Source organism: Scyliorhinus canicula, chromosome 4 (assembly GCF_902713615.1).
Source record: "Scyliorhinus canicula chromosome 4, sScyCan1.1, whole genome shotgun sequence".
Classification (NCBI taxonomy): Eukaryota; Metazoa; Chordata; class Chondrichthyes; order Carcharhiniformes; family Scyliorhinidae; genus Scyliorhinus; species Scyliorhinus canicula.
Window position 1 is genome coordinate 144,836,130 of NC_052149.1, and position 22,056 is coordinate 144,858,185.

Sequence of the window (22,056 nt, forward strand, 5' to 3'; positions counted from 1 at the left end):
ACATTCATCCTTTTGTCAATGCAACCAAAAACAGGCTGATCATTAATCCCAGTGCTGTTCCTGGAACACTGCTGCAGTGGTGTAACTTCTGTTTGCTTACACACCGAAAATCACTGCACTCTCCATGGAAATATATAGTGAGAAGTGCTTTTAGATGTTAAAATCTCCATATATGCAAATATTGCTTTATTTCTATGTGTTGACCAGTAATGAAGGCTAATTGTGTGCAATATAAAGCCATCAAAGTGACACATTTTCAAAAAATATCATTGCTTGAATGTATTGTACAATTATATTCCATAACATACAAAGAAAAGTCTTATTTATGTACAGACAGTATACAAATTCACCTGTACCCCCATATGCCTATGACACAAGTGTTAACCTCATTTATTGAGGTAAGACACACCCAGGAACAGCATCACGTGTAACACAAAATAATTTACTTTTTTACTCCTGTTTACACTTTTCAAAATAAACTTTCATGCATTTTACTTCTTTTCATAACTTTGAGAGAATATATTATTTTTGCTTTCTTTGGCAATCTTGTCTTCTTCTCTACTGAAGGACCACTGTTCATCCTCTGGAACTTCAGCCAACTGACTAGTCTTCATCTGTGAGCCTGGACAGTGAGTCTCAGCAGGGTATTAAACTGTGAGGGCTGGGTAGGGAGAGCAGCCAACACAGTCCAGCTCGATCCAGCTCTCCCCAGCTGACGTCCACCCACACTGAGTGCCCCAGAAAGAGTGACTTAGCAAGTGCTCAGGAATGGCTTGCTATCAGCTTTTGCCCTTCTCTATCCCAAAGACTGTAATGGCAATTGTAGTTTAGTTACAGCCACCATGGCGGACATCAGTAAACTCGACACTGATGGAGAATCAAACAGGAGACGTCTATCTTTATCATCACATTTCATGGGTAGAATTCTCTGGCCATTGGGAATCTCTGTTCCTGCCCGCAACGTACCTCCACCCGTCGGTTCCCAGGAGTGTGGGGTGGCTTCAATGGGAAATCCCATTGGCAAGTGGCGGGAGTAGAAAATTCCTCCGCCAACGAACGGCGTACCGCCAAGAAATATGTGACTGGTGGAATTGGAGAATCCAGACCCTTATCTTGTAATAACAAGTCACTCTTGTTCATAAGTAGCAATTCTATGCCTGCATGCATTTCATAGCATATTAGCTGCATTGATGTGTAAGCTTCTCTGGTGTATGAGTCAATATTCCAGATTTTGAGAAACATCAGATTGTTTTATTTTTTCCCATAATTTTGTTCAGAAACTTCCTGAAACTCACAGCACAAGTCTTATTTTTAACTTAGTAACTCTTGATCCACTACAAAATCTATATTCCAAGACTGTAAAGCCTCTCCCTCTCCAGAGTGCCTCCTCTCTGTCCCATTCTAAACTCTTGGGCTAGATACAACCAAATGCTTGTCAGTGTAAAAGGGTTCCTTCCAAATCTTCTCTCCTCTTGTCTCAAACTTTCATAACTGCCTCCATTACGATAAATAATGTGGTCTGTACCCTCTTCTACTTCTCAAACTCAAATGCAATGGGAAATGAGCTCTTTCTCCTTGCACTCTCACTGGGTAGAAGTCGCAGAGACCTTACTTTGCTCAATCTCCTCCTCCTCCCATGATATCCAGGTTTCTAAAACCCAAGCTCTTATCACCTTACATCCAGTTCCTGATTTACCCCATCTTCCTCCTCGCTTCCTTGAGTGTCGATACAGTCTTGTACTAGGGCCTCACTGTTCACCTATGATTCTCGATGATAACTGTCATACGTTCACGTAAATGTCTGCCTTTCAGGATTAATTCACGTTCCCGTCCCATTATTGTCAATCCACATAGTACGATGCTGAACCTAATACTAATACAACATAACATATGACTGGTATCTGAAATAGCTTTAATGCTGTTATACATGGCTGGAAACCCCTGGAAACCTGCACTGAAATAAGAAGAGACAAAAGGAAAAACTGCAAGCACTGAGAAACCAAAATAAGAACAGAAAATGCAGGAGCTACACAATATATCTTCCAGCATCTGAATTAGAAGGAATTCTGGAATCTGTTACTGCTTACCATGAAAAATATTAAACTAATGGCGCAGTTCCAACTTTTTCAGTAAATTGCAAATTAAGAGTTTGTTCCACAGAAGTATTCAGTTAAAATTGTTTATCACATTTTAAACCTTTATAAATCACTGGTTAGGCCACAATTGGCGTTTTGAGTCCACACTTCAGGATAAAAAATCTGAGAGACGGCGCAGAGCAGATTAATCAGAATAATACGACAGTGTGGAGAGACCAGAAAAGCATTTTGCATTGTACTTTACTATTTATCAACCTTGGCCCATTTTTTTATTGTGCATTTGGGTAATGTTACAAAAGTGTGACCTTGGGATTTATATGAGGCCACCCATTAGCCTTTGACTGCTTGTTGGTGATAGTATGGGGCCAACATTTACGGTGTTCATGTGACATATTGCTCTGTCCATCTTAATGCAGTCGTTAAGACATTTATTTTGGATGGCTTGGTGCCTCCATTACATGGATTGTTATACAAATATACAATTATCATCAGCAACATATTAGCCAGTCCTGGTATTTCCCTGCATTCGTCACGCCTTCATGCACTTTTGTCAAATTCTGTATTGGGCTTATGAACAAACTAAACATGAGTGATATAATGTGGAATTCGTTTCCAAACATAATGGCTGAGGCAAAACGCAATGGAAATGGAGAAGGGAGATGGGAAGTGAAGGATATGGTGAGAGAAGTGAAGGGGGGGTTGTTCTTGCCAAACATAAGCACAGGAAAACAGCTGATGGCTGAATGGGCTGCTTCTGTGCTGTCAATTCTGTGTCAAAATAGAACAGGCTGGAGAGAAAACAACGCCTGTGACAAAGTTCAAGGTGATTGGGTGGACTCAAGCAGATTGTCGTGAAACATTAACCAGAAATTCTGTGTTTTTTGCAGCACTCTCGGAGTTTCACCTCACAGTCTCCCAAGAGTAGATTTTCTTGTATATACAAAGAGTATACACAGAGTGGCACAATACTGCAGTGCTTAGATATGCCATTGAAAAGCAGGAAGAGACTGACCATTCGAAAACACGGGAACACAAACAGTGCCCTCTGTGCAAAATGTCCAAAAAAAGATGAATGAGGCTGCAGTCCTTATTATTAGACTGAATCGACATCACCAGCTGACTGGTAGCTTAAATGCTCCACGACATTCGTTATTGCTGTGTTTTATTCTGTTAATTACTCAAAAATAATTGTTGGACAGAAGTTGCTGCATTTACCAAATGTCGTTTTGCAGCGACCCATCAGCTTGTTGACCGATCGACACAACCTGTTGGACGTTGTCACTCCATTGCACAGTTAGAAGATGTTGCACAAGCAGAACTGACCTCTCTGCAAAATGTTCTCCCCTCCAAGTTATTCGCGTTCGCGCCTCTTTCCTCGGGTGCCCCTCAACGAACGTTAACTCACGTAAGTTGCAAGGGACAAAACATTATTTCAAAACTCATTATCATGGCAGCAATTTTGACAGCAATGACTCACAAACACCAAAAGCAGGCTTTCTTAGGCTTGCGTGCCTTAGTCTTCAGCTCTTGTTTCTGACTAGTCTGTGTATCTGCGTTCCCTCTGGGTAAATGAGGCTGCTGTGAACTTTCATCTTCGCTTTCCAAAGCTCGTAGCACTTGATGGAATCTGCCTTCCTGTTGTCTAAAGTCATATTCTACACTGGGGAAAAATACAGATAGATCAAATAAAACCGCTGCCAGTTAAAAGTATAACTGTGTCAGTATCATAAGTTAACACCAGCAATATGTGACACTTCCCTTCATTTTATTTCACCAACCTTTTTTTTGCCTCTGGGATGTGTGCCCAAATCCATTCCCAGACGATGAAGATAAAATCTTCCTCTGGATGTTGGGAACTTTGACTAGTCTCATTCTAGCTTGCAGGTCGGGCAGCATCTAGAGAGAGAAACGTTTGAAGTCTGTCTTCTTCAGAAGACTCAATCTCCTTTTCACTCTCCACAGAAGCTGTCAGACATGCTGAACTTTTCCAGCATTTTCTGTTCTGATTTCAGATTTCCAGCATCCACAGCATTTTGCTTTCCTTCCAGCTTGCAGTGGGAAAATATCCAATGTACTGGGAAAAAAGTGCCTGTTGTCCATGAAGGGAAGATGGTGGGAGAGTAGTAATGCCACTGGCCCATCTAATGCTGTGGGGACATGGGTTCAAACTCCACATTGGAAGCTGGTATAAGTTAAATCCAATTAATAAATCTGGAATGTGCAGCTAGTGTTAAAACATAGAACGGTACAGCACAGAACAGGCCCTTTGGCCCTCGATGTTATGCTGAGCTTTGTCCGAAACCAAGATCAAGCTATCCCACTCCCTGTCATTCTGGTGTGCTCCATGTGCCTATCCAATAACCGCTTGAAAGTTCCTAAAGTGTCCGACTCCACTATCACAGCAGGCAGTCCATTCCACACTCTAACCACTCTCTGAGTAAAGAACCTACCTCGGACATTCCTCCTATATCTCCCACCCCGAACCTTATAGTTATGCCCCCTTGTAACAGCTACATCCACCCGAGGAAATAGTCTATGAACGTCCACTCTATCTATCCCCCTCATCATCTTATAAACCTCTATTAAGTCGCCTCTCATCCTCCTTAGCTCCAATGAGAAAAGCCCTAGCTCCTTCAACCTTTCCTCATAAGACCTACCCTCCAATCCAGGCAGCATACTGATAAATCTCCTTTGCACCCTTTCCAATGCTTCCACATCCTTCCTATAATGAGGTGACCAGAACTGCACACAATACTCTAAATGTGGTCTCACCAGGGTCCTGTACAGTTACAGCATAACCCCGCGGCTCTTAAACTCAAGCCCCCTGTTAATAAACGCGAACACAATATAGGCCTTCTTCACTGCTCTATCCACTTGAGTGGCAACCTTCAGAGATCTGTGGACATGAACCCCAAGATCTCTCTGTTCCTCCACATTCCTCAGAACCCTGCCATTGACCCTGTAAGCCGCATTCAAATTTGTCCTACCAAAAAGAATCACCTCGCACTTATCAGGGTTAAACTCCATCTGCCATTATTCGGCCCAACTCTGCAGCCTATCAATGTCACTTTGCAGCCTACAACAGCCCTCCACCTCATCCACTACTCCACCAATCTTGGTGTCATCAGCAAATTTACTGACCCACCCTTCAGCCCCCTCCTCCAAGTCATTTATAAAAATCACAAATAGCAGAGGACCGAGGACTGATCCCTGTGGTACACCGCTGGTAACTGGTCTCCAGTCTGAAAATTTTCCATCCACCATCACCCTCTGTCTTAGTGTTGATGCATTTCAATAATGGTGACCATGAAGCTATTGTTGATTGGGTGGCACGGTGGAGCAGTGGTTAGCACTTCTGCCTCACGGCGCTGAGGACCTGGGTTTGATCCCGGCCCCAGGTCACTGTCCATGTGGAGTTTGTACATTCTCCCTATGTCTGTGTGGGTCTCACCCCCACAACCTAAAGATGTGCAGGGTAGGTGGATTGGCCATGCTAAATTGCCCCTGAAATGGAAAAAAAATAATAGGGTGCTCTCGATTTTTATTTTCAAAAAATAAGCTATTGTTGATTTTCGTAAAAACCCATCTGGTTCACTAATGTCCTTTAGAGAAGGAAATTTGCCATCCTTACCATGTAACTCCAGACGCACAGCAATGTGGTTGACTCGTACCTGCTCTGTGAAATGGCTGAGCATGCCACTTAGTTCAAGGGCAATTCAGAATGGGCAACAAATGCCAGCCTTGCCGGTGATGCCCACATCCTATGAAATAATTCATTTTAAAATCCCGCAGGGAATATATAAGCGCAGGACTGCAGAGAATGGAAGAATGTCACTATTGCAGTGACAGCGATCTTCTGAGATTGGGGCTGTCCAGAGGGACCACTACTGTGTATTTAATATTGTTATACGTGTCCCAAAATAAATTGATGGGAAGAATTTTTATAGTTGGTCTCCAGGAAGATAACATTTACTTGCTCTGAATATTACTGATAACATTTGTTTTTGTCAGGAGAATATTTGAAATCAGAAAGCGACAAAATAACATTATTTTTGACATAAAGTAATTCAAACTGCTACTGTTTTGCCATCATTGCCAACATAAATGGCCATTCCATTGCAATTCCAGTGAAGTAACACTGAAGAGCAGGGGGGTCTCCAAGTAATTACCTTTCCATTGATATTAATATTAGGTCAAGGCCCAGGATGTTAGCTAACTGTTTACACCACCACTTATTGTGATAAATCCCTATTAAAATCTTTTATATAGACTTTGTTACAGCCACAGGAAATCTAAACACTGACCCCGGAGCATGAAATTTATCATCATTTACAAATGGTCTCATCAGTCTAAATTACCTGGACTTTCCTAATGAGAGCATTTTTTCCACCAAGTATGCCTGACCATTAGCTACCAAAGATATAGGGCTGGATTGTTGTGGCGTGTCCCTGGCTCTTGAGATCTTTAAAAATGGTTGGTGGGATCTGGATGCTGAAGTCCTGCCCCCAGATCCAGCAGATCCAATTCTTCCTGGCAGGAAGAAGGAGTCAAGAGTGTGAGTCACACAGGTAGGAAATGTGAACACATCAGAGCTGTTCGAAATTAGTGCTGAGTTCAAATAGACCCCATTTTGGCTGTTTTTAAAGCCCGTTTTGACATGGCATGGAGGAAGCATGGGGGGAGGGGGAGGGTTCCTGTTGGGGGGGCAGCGGTGCGGGTGAGAGCTAGATACCTAACACCCTTTTATGAAACTGAGCCGAAGTCTTAGAGAACCAATGTGGGCCTGCTAACCAGCCCATTTTATCACTTGCCTGCCTCGATGTCTGCCTCTGGAGGCAGCAGGCCCAACCTGATAATGCTCCTGTCCGCACCCTGGAATGGTCATTATGGTGCAGTGGTAGTTTCCCCAAGACAGGTCTGCTGAGTCAGGGGTTTCTCAACTCGAGCTTCCCACTTTGCGGCAAAAATGTGGTCGCCAAGTATAATGTTAGAATTTCTACAATTGATGCAGTGATGTACAAATGATGACTTAACTTTAAGGCTGTAATTTTTTCAGTTACCTTTGGTGTCCCTGCTCCAAATTCCTTTTGCTGGCTGTGGCCTCCATCTTTCATCCTGGCAGCAGTTTCAGATTAAGCCAGTTTGTTCATAATCTTGGTGTCATACTTGAGGTGAGATTCTGACAATTGTTTTGCATCATTAGTAAGATGGTCCATTTCCACTTTCGTAACTGTGGTGAATGTATTCACCATAATATAAGCTGTCTGTGTAGCACTGTGGCCCAATGGTAATGTGATCTCCTTACAGGTATTGTACTGGAACCTGGTGGGCTCCGCCTCTGGCTCCGCCCCCCTCAGACAGTATATAGACCAACTTGATCCTTGTCTTGGGCAGCACGGTGGCACAGCCCCAGGGACCCAGGTTTGATTCCAACCTCAGGCGACTGTCTGGATGGAGTTTGCACATTCTCCCTGTGTCTGAATGATTTCCTCGGGGTGCTCTGGTTTCCTCCCACAGGCCAAAGATGTGCAGGTTAGATGGATTGCCCATGATAAATTACCCCTTAGTGTTCAGTGGTGAGGTGGAGTTGCAGGGATGGGCGGGTGATTGGGCCTGGGTGGGGTGCTCTTTCAGGTGGGGTGCTTTTCTGGGGCTCAGTGCAGATTCACTGGGCCAGATGGCCTCCTTCTGCACTGTAGGGATTCTATGGTTGTCTTAGCTCATCTACTGCTGAAACTTTGATTAATACCTTTGTTACCTCTTGCTTTTGACAATGAAGTCTTGATTGGTCTCCCACATTTTACCCTCTGTGAACCTGAGGTCAACTAAAACTCTGCTGCCTTGTGTCTTAACTCACATCAAGTCCTGTTCTCCTACTACCTCTGTACTTGCTGACCGAGATTGGCTTCCGGTCAAACAATATCTTGATTTTAAATTTCTCATCCTTGTTTCTAAATTTCTTCCTGGCTTTGTCACTCCCTCTGTAATCTCCCACTGTTAGCTCCTTAAGTCCTATAATCCCCTGGGACATCTGCAATAAAATAATTTTGCCCTCTTGATCAAATCGCATTTTAATTACTCCTATCAACAATCTGGGGGTTACTATTGATCATCAACTGAACTGGACTAGTCATATAAATACTGTGGCTACACAAGCAGGTCAAAGGCAAGGAATCCTCTGGTGAGAAACTCACCCCCTAATTCCCCAAAGCCTGTCCACCATCTACAGGGCACAAATCAGGACTGTGATGGAATATTCTCCACTAGCCTGGATGAGTGCAGCTCCAACAACACTCAAGAAGCTTGACATCACCTAGTACAAAACAGCCTATTTGATTGGCATTCCTGCATAAACATTCATTTCCTCCACCACAGGCGCACAGTAGCAGCCACGTGCACCATCTATAAGATGTACTGCAGGAACTCACCAAGGTTCCTTCAGCAGCACCTTCCAATCCCATGGCCACTGCCATCTAGAAGGACAAGGGCAGCAGACACATGAACATACTACCACCTGGAGGTTCCCCTCCATATCACTCACCATCCTGAATTGGAAATATATCGCCATTCCTTCACTGTCGCTGGGTCAAAATTTTGGAAATCTTCCTTTAAAAGTGGAAATGCACTCCATGGATGGCAATGATTCAAGGAGGCAGCTCACCTCTGCCTTCTCAACGGCAATTAGGAATGGGCAACGGATTGTGATGTAACCAGTGATGCATACTTATCATTTATGAATTTTTAAGGGCAGCACGGTGGCCTAGTGGTTAGCACAACCGCCTCACAGCGCTGAGGTCCCAGGTTCGATCCCGGCTCTGGGTCACTGTCTGTGTGGAGTTTGCACATTCTCCCCGTGTCTGCGTGGGTTTCGCCCCCACAACCCAAAAATGTGCAGAGTAGGTGGATTGGCCACGCTAAATTGCCCCTTAATTGGAAAAAATAATTGGGTAATCTAAATTTATTAAAAAAAAATTTAAAATTTATGAATTTTTAAAAAGTAGTTGAGTCCTCAGTTGCCTGAACCATAACCTTTGGAACTCACTTCCTCTCTATCGCTCCACATCACTTGTCTCCTTTAAGACACTCCTTAAACCTTATCACTTTGACCAAATTTTTGGTCATCTGACGTAACAGATACTTGTATGGCACACTCTCCAATTTTATTTTTAAATTTAGAGTACCCAATTCATTTTTCCCAATTAAGGGGCAATTTTGCATGGCCAATCCACCTACCCTGCACATCTTTGAGTTGTGGTGGTGAAACCCACGCAAAAACAGGGAGAATGTACAAACTCTACACGGAAAGTGACCTAGAGCCAGGATCGAACCTGGGACCTCGGCGCCGTGAGGCAGCAGTGCTACCCACTGCACCACCATGCTGCCCTACACTCTCACATTTTGTTTTATAATGTTTCGCGAAAGCGCCTTGGGAACCTTTATTATTTTAAACGCTCTGTATAGAATATGTTGTTATTATAATATTGAACTACTGACAAATTGGATTTGAAAGTAACTATGAATATGTTTGTAAACACAGTCTAAAGCTAAACCTTAATTATCTTTCACCAGTCGATGGCCCCTTTGCTCAACACATAACCTTTGCTCACTTCCAAATTACTGCTATACAATCATACTCCATATTCAGCCCATGATGTCCACGCTAGCTCCTTCAAAGAACACCCCCCCTCACTTTGCCCATAGGCCCCCAAATTCTTAATTTTCAACTATAAATCTGGCTCTCTTATTGAAAATTATTACCGTATCTGCTTTCAGTTATCTTCCTTTCCAGGTAAGACGCGGCAGATCAGAACAACTCTGCAGAAAATGATTTCTCCTTATTTCCTCAATGAAGGGAACTTCATCTTCAATGACTCCAGTGTTCTGTCTCAACCACTTAAGCATCAAATTCCAGGCATTGAACAAGTTTTAATAAAGAAATGCGTTCCGATGTCTCTTCCACACTTGCCCTATTTGCAGCCATGAATCATGCCCTTTTGATCTGTTCTCCATGTATCTCTTCAAAGTACTATTTCATTGTTTCTTTTCTCGATCTCATTGAGGATCTCCAAACCCTCTCTGATAATTTTCCTTTACCTTCATATATGCTCTTGTGATCTTGACACTACCCAAAGTGATTTTAGGCCTTGTCCAGTTTGTGGGACCTAAACTTGACTTCATTAGCTTCCTCCAGCTTTAGGTTAAAGAAGGTTTAAATCTCCTTAACCATTCAATCTCCTGACTAAATGCATAAGCTAAGCTCCAAAAGACTATCTTAATTTTAAATAATATCTTTTTTTAAATTTAGAGTATCCAATTCTTTTTTTTTTCAATTAAGGGCAATTTAGTGTGGCCAATCCACCTACCCCGCATATTTTGGGTTGTGGGGGTGAGACCCACGCAGACACATAGAACATAGAACGATACAGCGCAGTACAGGCCCTTCGGCCCTCGATGTTGCACCGACATGGAAAAAAACTAAAGGCCATCTAACCTACACTATGCCCTTATCATCCATATGCTTATCCAATAAACTTTTAAATGCCCTCAATGTTGGCGAGTTCACTACTGTTGCAAAAGATGCAAAAAGATGCAAAAAATGACTATTTCTGGATTGATTACTTTCCTAATATTAAGGGTGGGGAAGCAGACACGGGGAGAATATCCTTCCATGCCTTATTTTTCATTCAGTGTTTACCCTACTTGGATTAAGGCCCTGTCTGCGCTGTTTTAACAGTATCATTAACTTGAAATAAAGGAGTTAATGACTACCGTAATCTTAAATTAATCTTAAACAGGAATTCAACACCAATTACCACATTTTAAATAGTACACAGTGGGAATTCAATTGCACAATACTTTGAATTGGCCTGTTGTTTTATTTTTGTCTCCACATTGGCACATGGAGAATTGCTGCTTCTATAAACCTCCCAGCTCCAGCCAATTTTCAAAAATGATTTCTGACATTTTCTCCTAATAACCAAAGGTTATTGAGCCAGAGCTATAAAATAATCGACTGATGTGTGTCGATTCTGACCACTGGTTAGGTGACACTTACCCAAATCCAAATGAGATTGAAAATTCCAATTCCGTAAGGTCATTCCAAATATTGCAAAAAGATGTTGATCTTTAGTTCCACGAGGTTATACAGTGCTGAAGGAATACCTAAAAATAGACCAATTTACCGGACCATGTGGAAAAACTGGAGAATGGGACTGATTGGACAGATCTTTTAAAAAGCCAGCATACACACAAGGGAGAAATGGCCTCCATCTTGGCTATAAGATTCATTGATCTTGCAATGGTTTAAAATATTAAGCAAAATAGACCATCTTTTTTTTTTAAATTTAGAGTACCCAATTATTTCTTCCAATTAAGGGGCAATTTAGCGTGGCCAATCCGCCTATCCTGCACATCTTTGGGTTGCGGGGGCGAAACCCACGCAGACACGGGGAAAATTTGCAAACTCCACACGGACATTGACCCAGGGCCGGGATTCGAACCCAGGTCCTCAGCGCCGTAGGCAGCAATGCTAACCACTGTGCCACCTTGCTGCCCATAGACCATCTTTTAACAAAATATCAAGAACAAAATTCAAACCGGTGGCTTTGGCGCAAAATTCAGATTGGCTTTGAATTTTGTATTCACTATTTGTACCAAAAAATGACTATTTCTGGATTGATTACTTTCCTAATATTAAGGGTGGGGAAGCAGTTATTCCAGCTAAGTCTGGTCCTATGATAAAGTAAAACAATCTTCATGGAGGAAATTCTCATAATGTGTAACCAAATTATTGGCAAAGAGATTCATGGAAACATTTGACTGAGTTCTCGATAACAGCAGAGTCGACAGATTTTGAGGGACGAGGTTTTCCATGTAAATGCGGTGGTGGAGACGGCCTGCCATAAGCCAGTGGCGACATCTTCTGGTTGAGTGCACCCCTTGCTGCTGGGAAACCCATGATGGGGGTGCGCTGTCAGCAGGACCGGAAGATCCCTACGGCGTGAATGGCTGAAGGCCCGGCCGAAACCATAAAAATTTAGTGAACAGGTGTGTCCATCCATAATTAATTGACCCTAGTCCTCAAGGTACAATTGGCATCTCTGTTTCAGAAAGAGACCAGTGGTGATAGCTTGAGGAGCACCACTCTGCATCGTGCCTGGCTGATCAGGAATCTCTCCCACTTCGCTGCTTGTCACAGGCAAGTTGGATAGATTAGTAGGTACCAACAAGTACAAAAAAATAAATAAAAGGTTGACAAATTTTTAGTCTTGTTTAAGAGAGCTAGGATAAAAAGGAAGGACTTTTATATTACTCTTGTATAATGCTCTGGTTAAAGAGTTCATCATGGTGTTCAGTTCTGTGCACTGCACCTCAGGAAGGATATAATAACCTTGGGACGGATGCAGTGTAGAGTTACTAGAATGATACCGGAGCAAATATATTGAATTATTGGGACAGATTACGCAGATGAAGCTTGTATTTCCCTTGAGTAGTAAAGGTGATTAAGGGTGTTCCAGCTGTGGCGCTTAAGATTTGGTAGGATAAATAAAGATACATTTGGGGTGTTGTCATGAACATTAACTGTTTCGTGGAAATCTGGAACTCTTTCCCTCAAAAAGCTGCTGAGAAGAGGACAATTGAACATTTTAAACCGTGGCAGGTGTAAATGGAGAGGCCATAAAAATCAGCCACTATCTATTTGCCAGTTAGAGCTCGTCGTTTGCTCTTAAAAACATACACGGCTGGTTTTCTCCTTTTTGTAAAAAAGAAAATTGGAGAACATAATTCTTTTTTATTGAGCGGTAATTTAGCATGGCCAATTCACCTACCCTGCATATGTTTTTGGGTTCTGGGGGGTGAGACATGGGGAGAACCTGCAAACTCCACACGGACAGTAACCCGGGATCGAACCTGGATTCTCGGAGCCATGAGGCAGCAGTGCTAACCACTACACCACCGTGCTGCCCGGTTTTCCCTTTTTTTAAATGAAAAGTTGAGCAACACAGGCCAGAATCTTTTGTTGCTTGGACAGGTGCACGCCCGACCCAGAAGCACGTGAAATTGCAGATGCCGACGTTGGGCATGCACCCTGATGCCATCGTCCATTTGCACAATATTTCAGTCAATAATCAAGCAGGCAATTTAATCCACTTAGGGGTCAATGCAATGCGATGCAATTTTACGTGGCCTGCCTGGTTTTACAGTTGGTGGGTGGGTCAGTCACCAGACGGCCTTGCCGTTTTAGCTTCAATCCCAATCTAGTGTGGGATGAACTGTCAGGGCTGAAATAAAATTAACAAATGTGTCTGGGGTTTAAGGGCTGTGTATGGTTATACTGCCTGGACACTTGTAGCAGAGTTTAAACATTGATATTTATTTTCATGGGTGAGCAGCTCCCTGAGAGAGCTCCGCAGAGGAGCAATCTAGTATTGCAGCAGGTTTGACAATTTCCCACACAAGCTGCCGTTTGAATGCAATTAAGTTGTTTCATTAATTAAACAATGCAACCGATGTTCAGTTAGCTTTAATAAGTTACTTGCGTTTCAAATTAGCTGTTGGGAACAAGCTCGATCTTCTCAAGGATTTATGACTTGGATTTAGTCTTGTCACTGGTCTCTGAACTCTGTCGCATAACCATTTTGATGTTACAGTGCCCAAAATGGCAGACATACATGCTAAATGTGACCTTACCAAAGAACTGCAGTGGCTGAAATTACCCATTTTAACCGTTAATCAGATGCCTTCAAGAAGCCTTGGATGATTCTTGTTGAGGCATCACTCCCCCGAGTGTAAATTCTGTAAGGTCTCACGTTGATTTTATGAGGCATGGTTGAGAGAGCTTTCAAGGAGACCACACTACAGGCAATTGTTTCATATGTTAATCAGTAAAGTCTCATCCCATGCTGAATTTCATGAGTCTTGCTCTACTGAACGTTGTTTATAAAAACTGAGCATACTGCAATCCTCATGGCGTCACCTGCCCAATTAAACCTCAGTTCTGCCTTCAATTGCAGGCTGCCTCTTGACAGGATCCTGGATAATGTCCACAGAGATACATGGTGATGTTTCTATCGTCAGATACCACTAGAAACCTCACTGTGTTTAATTGTTTTTTCTTGCAAAAGTAATGCAGTTGATTTAAAGATTGATGTACCCAGTATTTGCACTTGGGGAAACGAACCTGTGCATCTAGCTGAGGCCTCCTACCCCGGTGAGGCCAAGGAGGTTTCAACTTTGAAAGTGTGGGTGTCACTTTCCTGCCGAGAGTGCACTGCATGCTATCTGATGAGGTCAGTCTTTCCTCAGGTGGCATGAAAGCATGAGGCAGCATGAGAGCCTCCTGCTGTGGTGACCTTAACCTTTATTTCTGCTCTGGATGCCATGTGCAGATTGCTGGAACATAGCTGACTCAGCACTGAGACAGTCTATCCAGTGAAGTGCAGAGGGTGCAGTCAAGACTCCTCTCACAAGTCCAGCTTCAGGTACCGAGGGAAGCTGGTATTTATAGACAGAATATCTGAGGAGGTCCTTGGCCCTTCACAACCTCCACTTTCTGAGTTTTAATTGTGCAGCTTGTTCGGAATGTGAACCTAAAAATTAGGAGCAGGAGTAAGAATGCGGTTACAATCAGTTCTGCCATGATCGTATAAAATGACGGGCGGTATTCTCCGCTCCCGATAAAAATCGGGATGGCCGTCGTGAAATCGGCCGAGGTTCACGACGGCCTCGGGGCCCGCTCCCCGCACCTAATTCACCCCCACCCGGGGGGCTAGGAGCGGGCCTCAGTCTTTCCCGGCTGCGACCTCGTCACGCCGGAAATGATGTGCAAAACGGCGCATTTGTGAGGTCACCCCCACATGCGCGGGTTGCCGTTTCCAACCCGTGCATGCGCGGATGACTTCATCTCGCAGACGGTGCGAACCACGCATGCGCGGTGGCCGACTTTCTCCTCAGCCGCCCGGCAAGACGTGGCAGCTTGATCTTGCCCGGCAGCGGAGGGGAAAGAGTGCGTCCGTTTTTGCGCTGGCCCGATGATCGGTGGGCACCGATCGCGGGCCTGTCTCCTCCCGAGCACAGTCGTGGTGCTCGTGTGCCAATCGGGCCCCTAGATGCCCCAAACGGGCATCTGGCGCCCGTTTCACGAATGCAGCGACTAGGTGTGGTTGCTGCGAGGTGAAACGGGCGTGAAGGGCCGGCCGCTCGGCCCATCGGGCTCGGAGAATCGCGGTTCGCCGTGAAAAAGGTCCTGATTCAGCTCCCTCTACCTTCCACTTGACATTGCTTGCCACCAAAATCCCTGTACATTTATCACCATTTACTGTTATATCTATCCATTTACTCAACCAATGAGGTAGTTAACGTTCTACTTCATGAATTCTCACCTTCATTTTAAATGGCTGCATCAAATGTTAATTAGTCGGACAGTGTTTTCGGGTTCTTTTTATTTGGTGCGGTTTGTCTGAAAGCAGCATCATGATTGCCAAACCTTCTGGTGCGAATTACATTGAGTGCAACTTGACTTTCCACAATCCTTTGCACCAGTTTAGGAATCATCGTGTTCGAAGCAGTTCCAATTTACAAAATTAGCCATATTCCCAGGGAAGGTTTAATCACCACTGGGTGCTTCCACTATTCGGCCTCATTTACTGGCCTTCCAGAAAGTTCTCAAAAATTCAGCAGGTCCTTTTGGGTGTAAGAACACTCACGAAGAAAATACAGGGTGTATCCTCAGCATCACACCCTGGCACGTGGTTTAGAGCAAGGCTGGTTCAGTTAGACTGAGTTACTACATTTAGATTAGCAGAGAGTCGAACTCATTGAGAACTGTGCCAATAGTTCAATAAAACACATTGAACTAACTTCCAAGCCTCGAGCATCTTTTACTCAAAACTGCATCAAGAGGCAGTTTGTGTTATTCCAAATTATATAACACAACAATTACAACCTAGTTATTGACAGATTTGAATTGACACAATGCTAATGGCCAGGATTCATTGCCCCTCCACAGCGTGTTCCCCACCCCCCCACCCCCCGCACTCCCGGCAGATGCAGTGAGGAGGTGGTAGTGCAGTGGTATTGTCACTGGCATAGTCACTAGCATAATCCAGAGGCCCAGGTTAATGCTCTGGGATCCTGGGTTCAAATCCAACCAGGATAGATGGTGAAATTTGAATGCAATAAATATCTGGAATTAAAAGCCTAATGTTGACCATGAAACCATTGCCGATTGTTGTAAAAACCCATCAGGTTCACTAATGTCCTTCAGGGAAGGAAATCTGTGGTCCTTACCCAATCTGGACTACATGTGACTCCAGACCCAATCAGTTATGTGGTTGACTCTTAACTACCCCACCACTAAAATGGCCTAGCAAGTCACTCAGTCCAAGGGCAATTAGGGATGGGCAACGAATGCCGGCCCAGCCAGTGACGCCCACAACCCAAGAACGAGTAATAATTAAAAAAAATACTCCATAATATTCTGCCGGGCAGGAAGGGTTATTGATTCCTGTCCATACGTTTTGCGATAAATCCATTTTTAACTGTGTTAATTAAATTACAAAATTTAAATATATTAGTATATTCTTGACGATAAAATTTAAGAGTTATGTTTTAAGATGCTGGTTGATGGCATTGGACCATGATAGACTTTGCAATATGCAATCAGTTTATATGGAAACTTGAGAGAAGGATCCCATTTTTCAAAGCAAACACAGTTTTGGGACCAATTTATGTCTGGATTGTTCCTTGTTCCCCAAAGTGGAAACTCTATCCATTTCAATAGCTACCATTATGAGAATTTCAGTCATTTATGAGAACTTCAGACAGCAACTTTCTAAAATGTGTGCCATAATACCTATAACCATTGCTGGACAACTTTCTGTCTTGGCAGTGGTTGAACCAGGGCTCCAGGCTATGAACTCTCAATATATCTCATTCCTATTTCTAATTGGAAACCTTCCAGTTTTTGGGTTCTCAGTTTACGAGGAAGTATGGATAAGCTGTATCTAAATCCAGTAGGGTGGCACGGTGATTAGCACTGCTGCCTCACACTGCCAGTGATCCGGGTTCAATCCCTACCTTGGGTGACTGGAGGAGTTTGCACGTTCTCCTAATGGCTTTGTGGGTTTCCTCCGGATCCTCCAGCTTCCTCCCGAAGTTCAAAGATACACAGGTTAGGTGGGTTGGCCGTGCAAAATTGCCCCTTAATGTCCAGGGATGTGCAGGTTAGGTTACAGGGAAGGTGGGGCATGGGAGTGGACCTGAGTGGAGTGCGCTTTTGTAGGATCGGCGCAGACTTGATGGGTCAAAAAATCTCCTTTTGCACTGTAGGGATTCTATGATCAGCCCTGTCAGGGCCCAACATTACTTTTTATCAATATTTATTTTGCTATGGTTGCTCTTTATATTCAGTAATATTTACACCGATGCCTTGTGCAGCCGCACAGCCTGGCCTCCGTACTCCTCTCAGCTGCTTTGTGAAAACTAATGTGAGGATCCATGTGGTGTCCTTACTTATCCTGAAGAGACTAAACATGCTGTTTGATTTTGGTAATTAGTAACCTGATTTAGTTTAATATCTCTCTTGGATTCTCGTCTTCATTGTGCTACACTGAAGCTCTTTTCATTGTACCGAGAAGAAATGTTATCAGGAACATTGAAGTGTCCTTATCAACATTTACATGACAAAAGCATCCACACCAAGAACAGCAGAGCTAATGTTCAATGAGATTGCAGATTAAATTATGGATGGATTTCATTTTCCTTACGCCTCCAATCTTTGTTTCATCCCTTTGTGCCATTAAATCATGATTATGTTCACTGGGTGATTGCAAAGTCAAGTGTGTCTCTGGATTATAAATTACACTTGTCAATTAAATCATTTCGCGAGGCAAATTTCATCAAGTTAAGATATTCTGTGGTGAAAATTTATCTAAATCATGCTTTTGACGGCTAATTGCTAGTTTTGTGTCAATTTTTAAAGCAGTGTTGAATCTTATTCATAAGAGCAGCTTTGTGCAGTCTGAGTGACTGACTTGCTTTGCTCTGGGCAGACTTTCTCTGGCAAACCAATTACCATGGAAGAAAGTTCGGCTTGTTGCAAACGTCGGGCTCCAAGCAGTAATTGGCTCATTGAGGGGTTCCTGAGGTTTGCGAACAGTGAGTGAGAAGATTAGGGCAAGAATTGCTGAGGAGTGGGGGGGGGGGGGGGGGGGGGCTGGGTGATGGTGATTGGGATTTGATGGTCCCAAGACTTGCTGCACCTCTTGTAAGTTCCCAAAAGCTACTGCGAACATTGACTGCAATATTTTGTAATTGATTACTGGAAAAAGGGGGTCATTTTAGGTGATTGATGATAGTGTAAAGCATGCAATATCAGCTTGGTCACCTATTTAAAATCTCTCCCAATTTTCAATTCCATTGGCTTCAAAAGGTCCAGCCCTAATTTTAAGATCATGCCCCCCTGAGTTCTGGACTCCCCACCGGAAACGTTCCTGTATTCAGCCGACTGAGTCTCTTTTGCCGTTGAAACACTTCAGTCAGATCACTCCTCATTCTTCTAAACTCAAAAGAACTCAAACCATGTTTATGTGACCCATCCTCATATCTCACCTTCGAAGCTCTGTTTTCATTTTGGTCAATATGTACTGTACCTACGCTGACACTCATATTCTTCCTGAGGTGCTCATTGTGTGACCAAACAAGGAGCTGTACAGCAGAAGTGCAACTAACTCCTTATTATGTTCCATTTCATTTGAGAAAAGGACCAACATTCTGTTGGCCTTTTTGAACATTTTCCATGCCTGTACACCAGTTTTTAGTGGTGTCCCGAGTGTGTGAACGTGTGTGTGATGGGGGATATATGGCATCTTGAACACTTGAACCTAACCCTGATCTGACTCAATACTCACACATGTACGTTACAACAGGGGTTAATGGAGAGCAAGAAGGAGCAGGGTAGGATCATTTCCACCCTCCGCCACCCTGCCCAACTCTACCCCCTTAAACCCAACTTCAGCTGTGGAATCTTGAACTTAACTGTGACATCTATGCACACCAGTGCTTGAACCTGAGGACCTCAGAAGGCCTGATTTCTCAATACCACAGCGCACTGTAGGAGGAAGAGTAGGCCAACTCAACCATGTGAGGCCCTCCCAGTCATTCGTTAAGATCATGGTTTATCTGGCTGTGGTGTGATCGCCATTTACCTGTCTGTGCACCCTGCTCCCTCATGTCTGCTGAGTACAGTAACTGAACTGTGAGCTGAATCTTTCATACAGCAGGGACAACCTTCTCTCTGTGGGCTTCTGAGCCCTGGCGTTCGGCTGAAATATGCGTCAAACCCTCGTGCTGCGTGGGAAAGAGAAACTCATTGCAATTTTCTCCAGACTGACTAATTAATAGGCAGAGGTCAGGTTTCCTGTCCAATTAAATATGGCGGGTGGGCTCCGAATGCTGGAGGGCCAATCAGGGGCCTTTCAACTTGAAAGGAGCAGCAAGATTCCATGCGAGGTAAGTGAGGGCCGAGACGCTTCAAAAGGGAAGTGGCCTCTGTATTGATTTCACTTCATTTTGCAGTGGGCCACCACTGTTGAGAGCAGAGAGCACGGCGCTCTGCTGCTGCTGGTTTCAGTGCAGAGAAGACTGTCCAAACGAAGAAAACTAGAGCGGGCACGGCAGGACATGGAGTAAATTAAACTTATTAATTTGCTTTTCCCAAAATGTAACTGATACATAAAGACAGGTTTCCTCCTGGGCATCTCAGCTGAAAGCAATTAAAAACATTTTACTTGGCCCACGATTGACTGGACTCCATTATAGCTTCTTCTTTACTGCATTCTGGGCAAGATTCTGATGGGGCGACCACAGACAATGTTTGAAGAGGTGTCCTGGTACATGAATCACATAACGTTAGCATGAAGTTACATCAAGAAAGGCAAATAGAATATTAATGCATTTGGAATATAAAGGTAGGAAAGCTTTACTGCTGCTGTACAAGGCTTTGATGAGACACCATCTCGCATAATATGCACTGTTTTGGTATCCTTCATTGTAACGGATAAAATTATATCAGGAGCAGTTCAGCGAAGGTTCACTCAACTCATCCCTGGGATGGGGCGGGAGTGTCTTATGAATAAAGGTTGTGAATAGGTTAGGACTATATCCATTGGGATTTAGAAGAATGAAAAGCGATCTTTTTGAAATGCATAAGATCCTGAGGGGACCTGATAGGGTGGACATGAGTGGTGGTTGGGAATGTTTCCTCTTGAGGGAGAGAATAGAACTGGGGGGGGGACAGTTTAAAAATATGGGTCGGAATTCTCCGCCCGTTGGGATTCTCTATTCCTGCCATCAGCGCGGCACCACCCAATGGATTTCCCGGTGGCATGGGGTGGCTTCCAATGGAAGGTGGGGGGGGGGGGTTGGGGCTCCGATCCCGGGGGGAGGGCTCCGATGGGGCCTGGCCCACGATCGGGGCCCACCGGTCGGCGGGCCGGCCTCTCGCTCCCTGGGCCTATTTTCTTACGCGCCGGCCTCTGAACTCCCGCGCCATGTTGCGTCAGGGCCAGCACATTGAGGGAGGCCACCGTGCATGCGCGGGTTGGTGCCGGCGCCATTGCTCATGTCCTCGTTGACGGCGGCATCACTGCCCATGCGGGAGTTGGCGCACAGTTCGCCGGGATGGGAGGCTGGAGCGGCGTGAACCGCACCAGCGCCGTGCTGGCCCCCTATAGGGGCCAGAATCGGTACTCCCAACAGCCCATCCATGTCATCGTAAAACGCGACGGCGTGTCCAACGGCGTGGACACTCTGCCGCCGAATGGGCGAATCCCGCCCAGAGAATCCCACCACCAGCGAATGGCGCATCGTTGAGAAACACGCGGCTGGGGGAACCGGAGAAACCTGCTCAAGATATCTCCCTTTTAGGGCAGCACAGTGGCGCAGTGGGTTAGCCCTGTTGCCTCATGGCGCTGAGGTCCCAGGTTCGATCCCAGCTCTGGGTCACTGTCCCTGTGGAGTTTGCACATTCCCCCCGTGTTTGCGTGTGTTTCTCCCCCACAACCCAAAAGAATGTGCAGGGTAGGTGGATTGGCCACACTAAATTGCCCCTTAATTGGAAAAAATGAATTGGGTACTCTAAATTTAAAAAAAAGGTATCTCCCTTTTATGATCATGATGAGGATAATTTATTTTCTCTCAGAGTGTCATTAGTCTGTGTAATTCTGTTCCTCAGAAGGCAGCGGAGATAGACAAAGGAGTGGAGGGTTATGAGGGGGGATAGGCAGGAAAGTGGAGTTGAGATCACAACCCAATCAACCATAATATTACTGAATGGCGGAGCAGGCTCGGGGGCCTATGTCTGTTCCTAAGACCTATTTACTGTGTAGGTTATTTTCCCTCATAGAAACATACATTTAAACTAGCTGCTTGCTAATCCAATTTCAGAGAGAGTACATATTGATGACATAGCTCACAGCACTGAGCCTTTTATGCGACTCAAACTATTTGTACTTCAATCTAGTTACCTGACTGTGTGTAATTGCTGCTTAGGCCTGCTCTTGCATACTAAATTGGCTGAAATAAATTTTTGCTAAGTGCCATGGTTCAGTGTATTATTGCAAGGCTTAATAGGAACACTGGAGGAACTGCATCCACCTCTCCTTTCTTAAATAATTGATTTCTTCATGGTGACAGAACCATCCACCAAAAGCGTAAGGGGTTCGTGGCACAAAGAAAAAGCTTATAAATTTAGTTCCTTAAGTGAATACAGTAGGAAAATTCTTAGAACTCCCCTGAAAGTATCTACGTACAAACGCTGAGCTGTAAGACAAAGTATTACACGTTGTTTTAATGAGAGAGAGTTCTTTTGAAGCTGTGTGCCAGTTTTGCAAATCACACAAGCTGATTTTTAGTCGCTGTAATCAAAGTACTTCAATTATTCATGACTGAAATACTTTCA

The 22,056-nt window shown here is 44.1% G+C and overlaps 2 protein-coding genes across 9 annotated transcripts in view; one reads left to right on the top strand and one right to left on the bottom strand.

Annotated features, from left to right (window-relative positions):
- The window catches only part of LOC119965058 (dedicator of cytokinesis protein 2-like), a 759,716-nt gene that overhangs the window by 369,259 nt on the left and 368,401 nt on the right, over positions 1-22,056 (top strand). The window lies entirely within an intron of this gene.
- Positions 1-22,056, bottom strand: part of LOC119965059 (INSYN2B protein-like) — a 175,775-nt gene that overhangs the window by 80,417 nt on the left and 73,302 nt on the right. For 6 of the 8 annotated variants that reach the window (XM_038795300.1, XM_038795302.1, XM_038795303.1 and 3 more), the window contains one exon: positions 172-3,756. The exons of 1 other annotated variant lie outside the window; for it this stretch is intronic. In XM_038795300.1, the coding sequence (XP_038651228.1) occupies positions 3,570-3,756 (187 nt within the window). In that variant the 3' untranslated portion in view covers positions 172-3,569. Of the gene's footprint in view, positions 1-171; positions 3,757-22,056 lie in introns of those variants that run through there. One more of the 8 variants, XM_038795308.1, reaches the window with a different exon arrangement.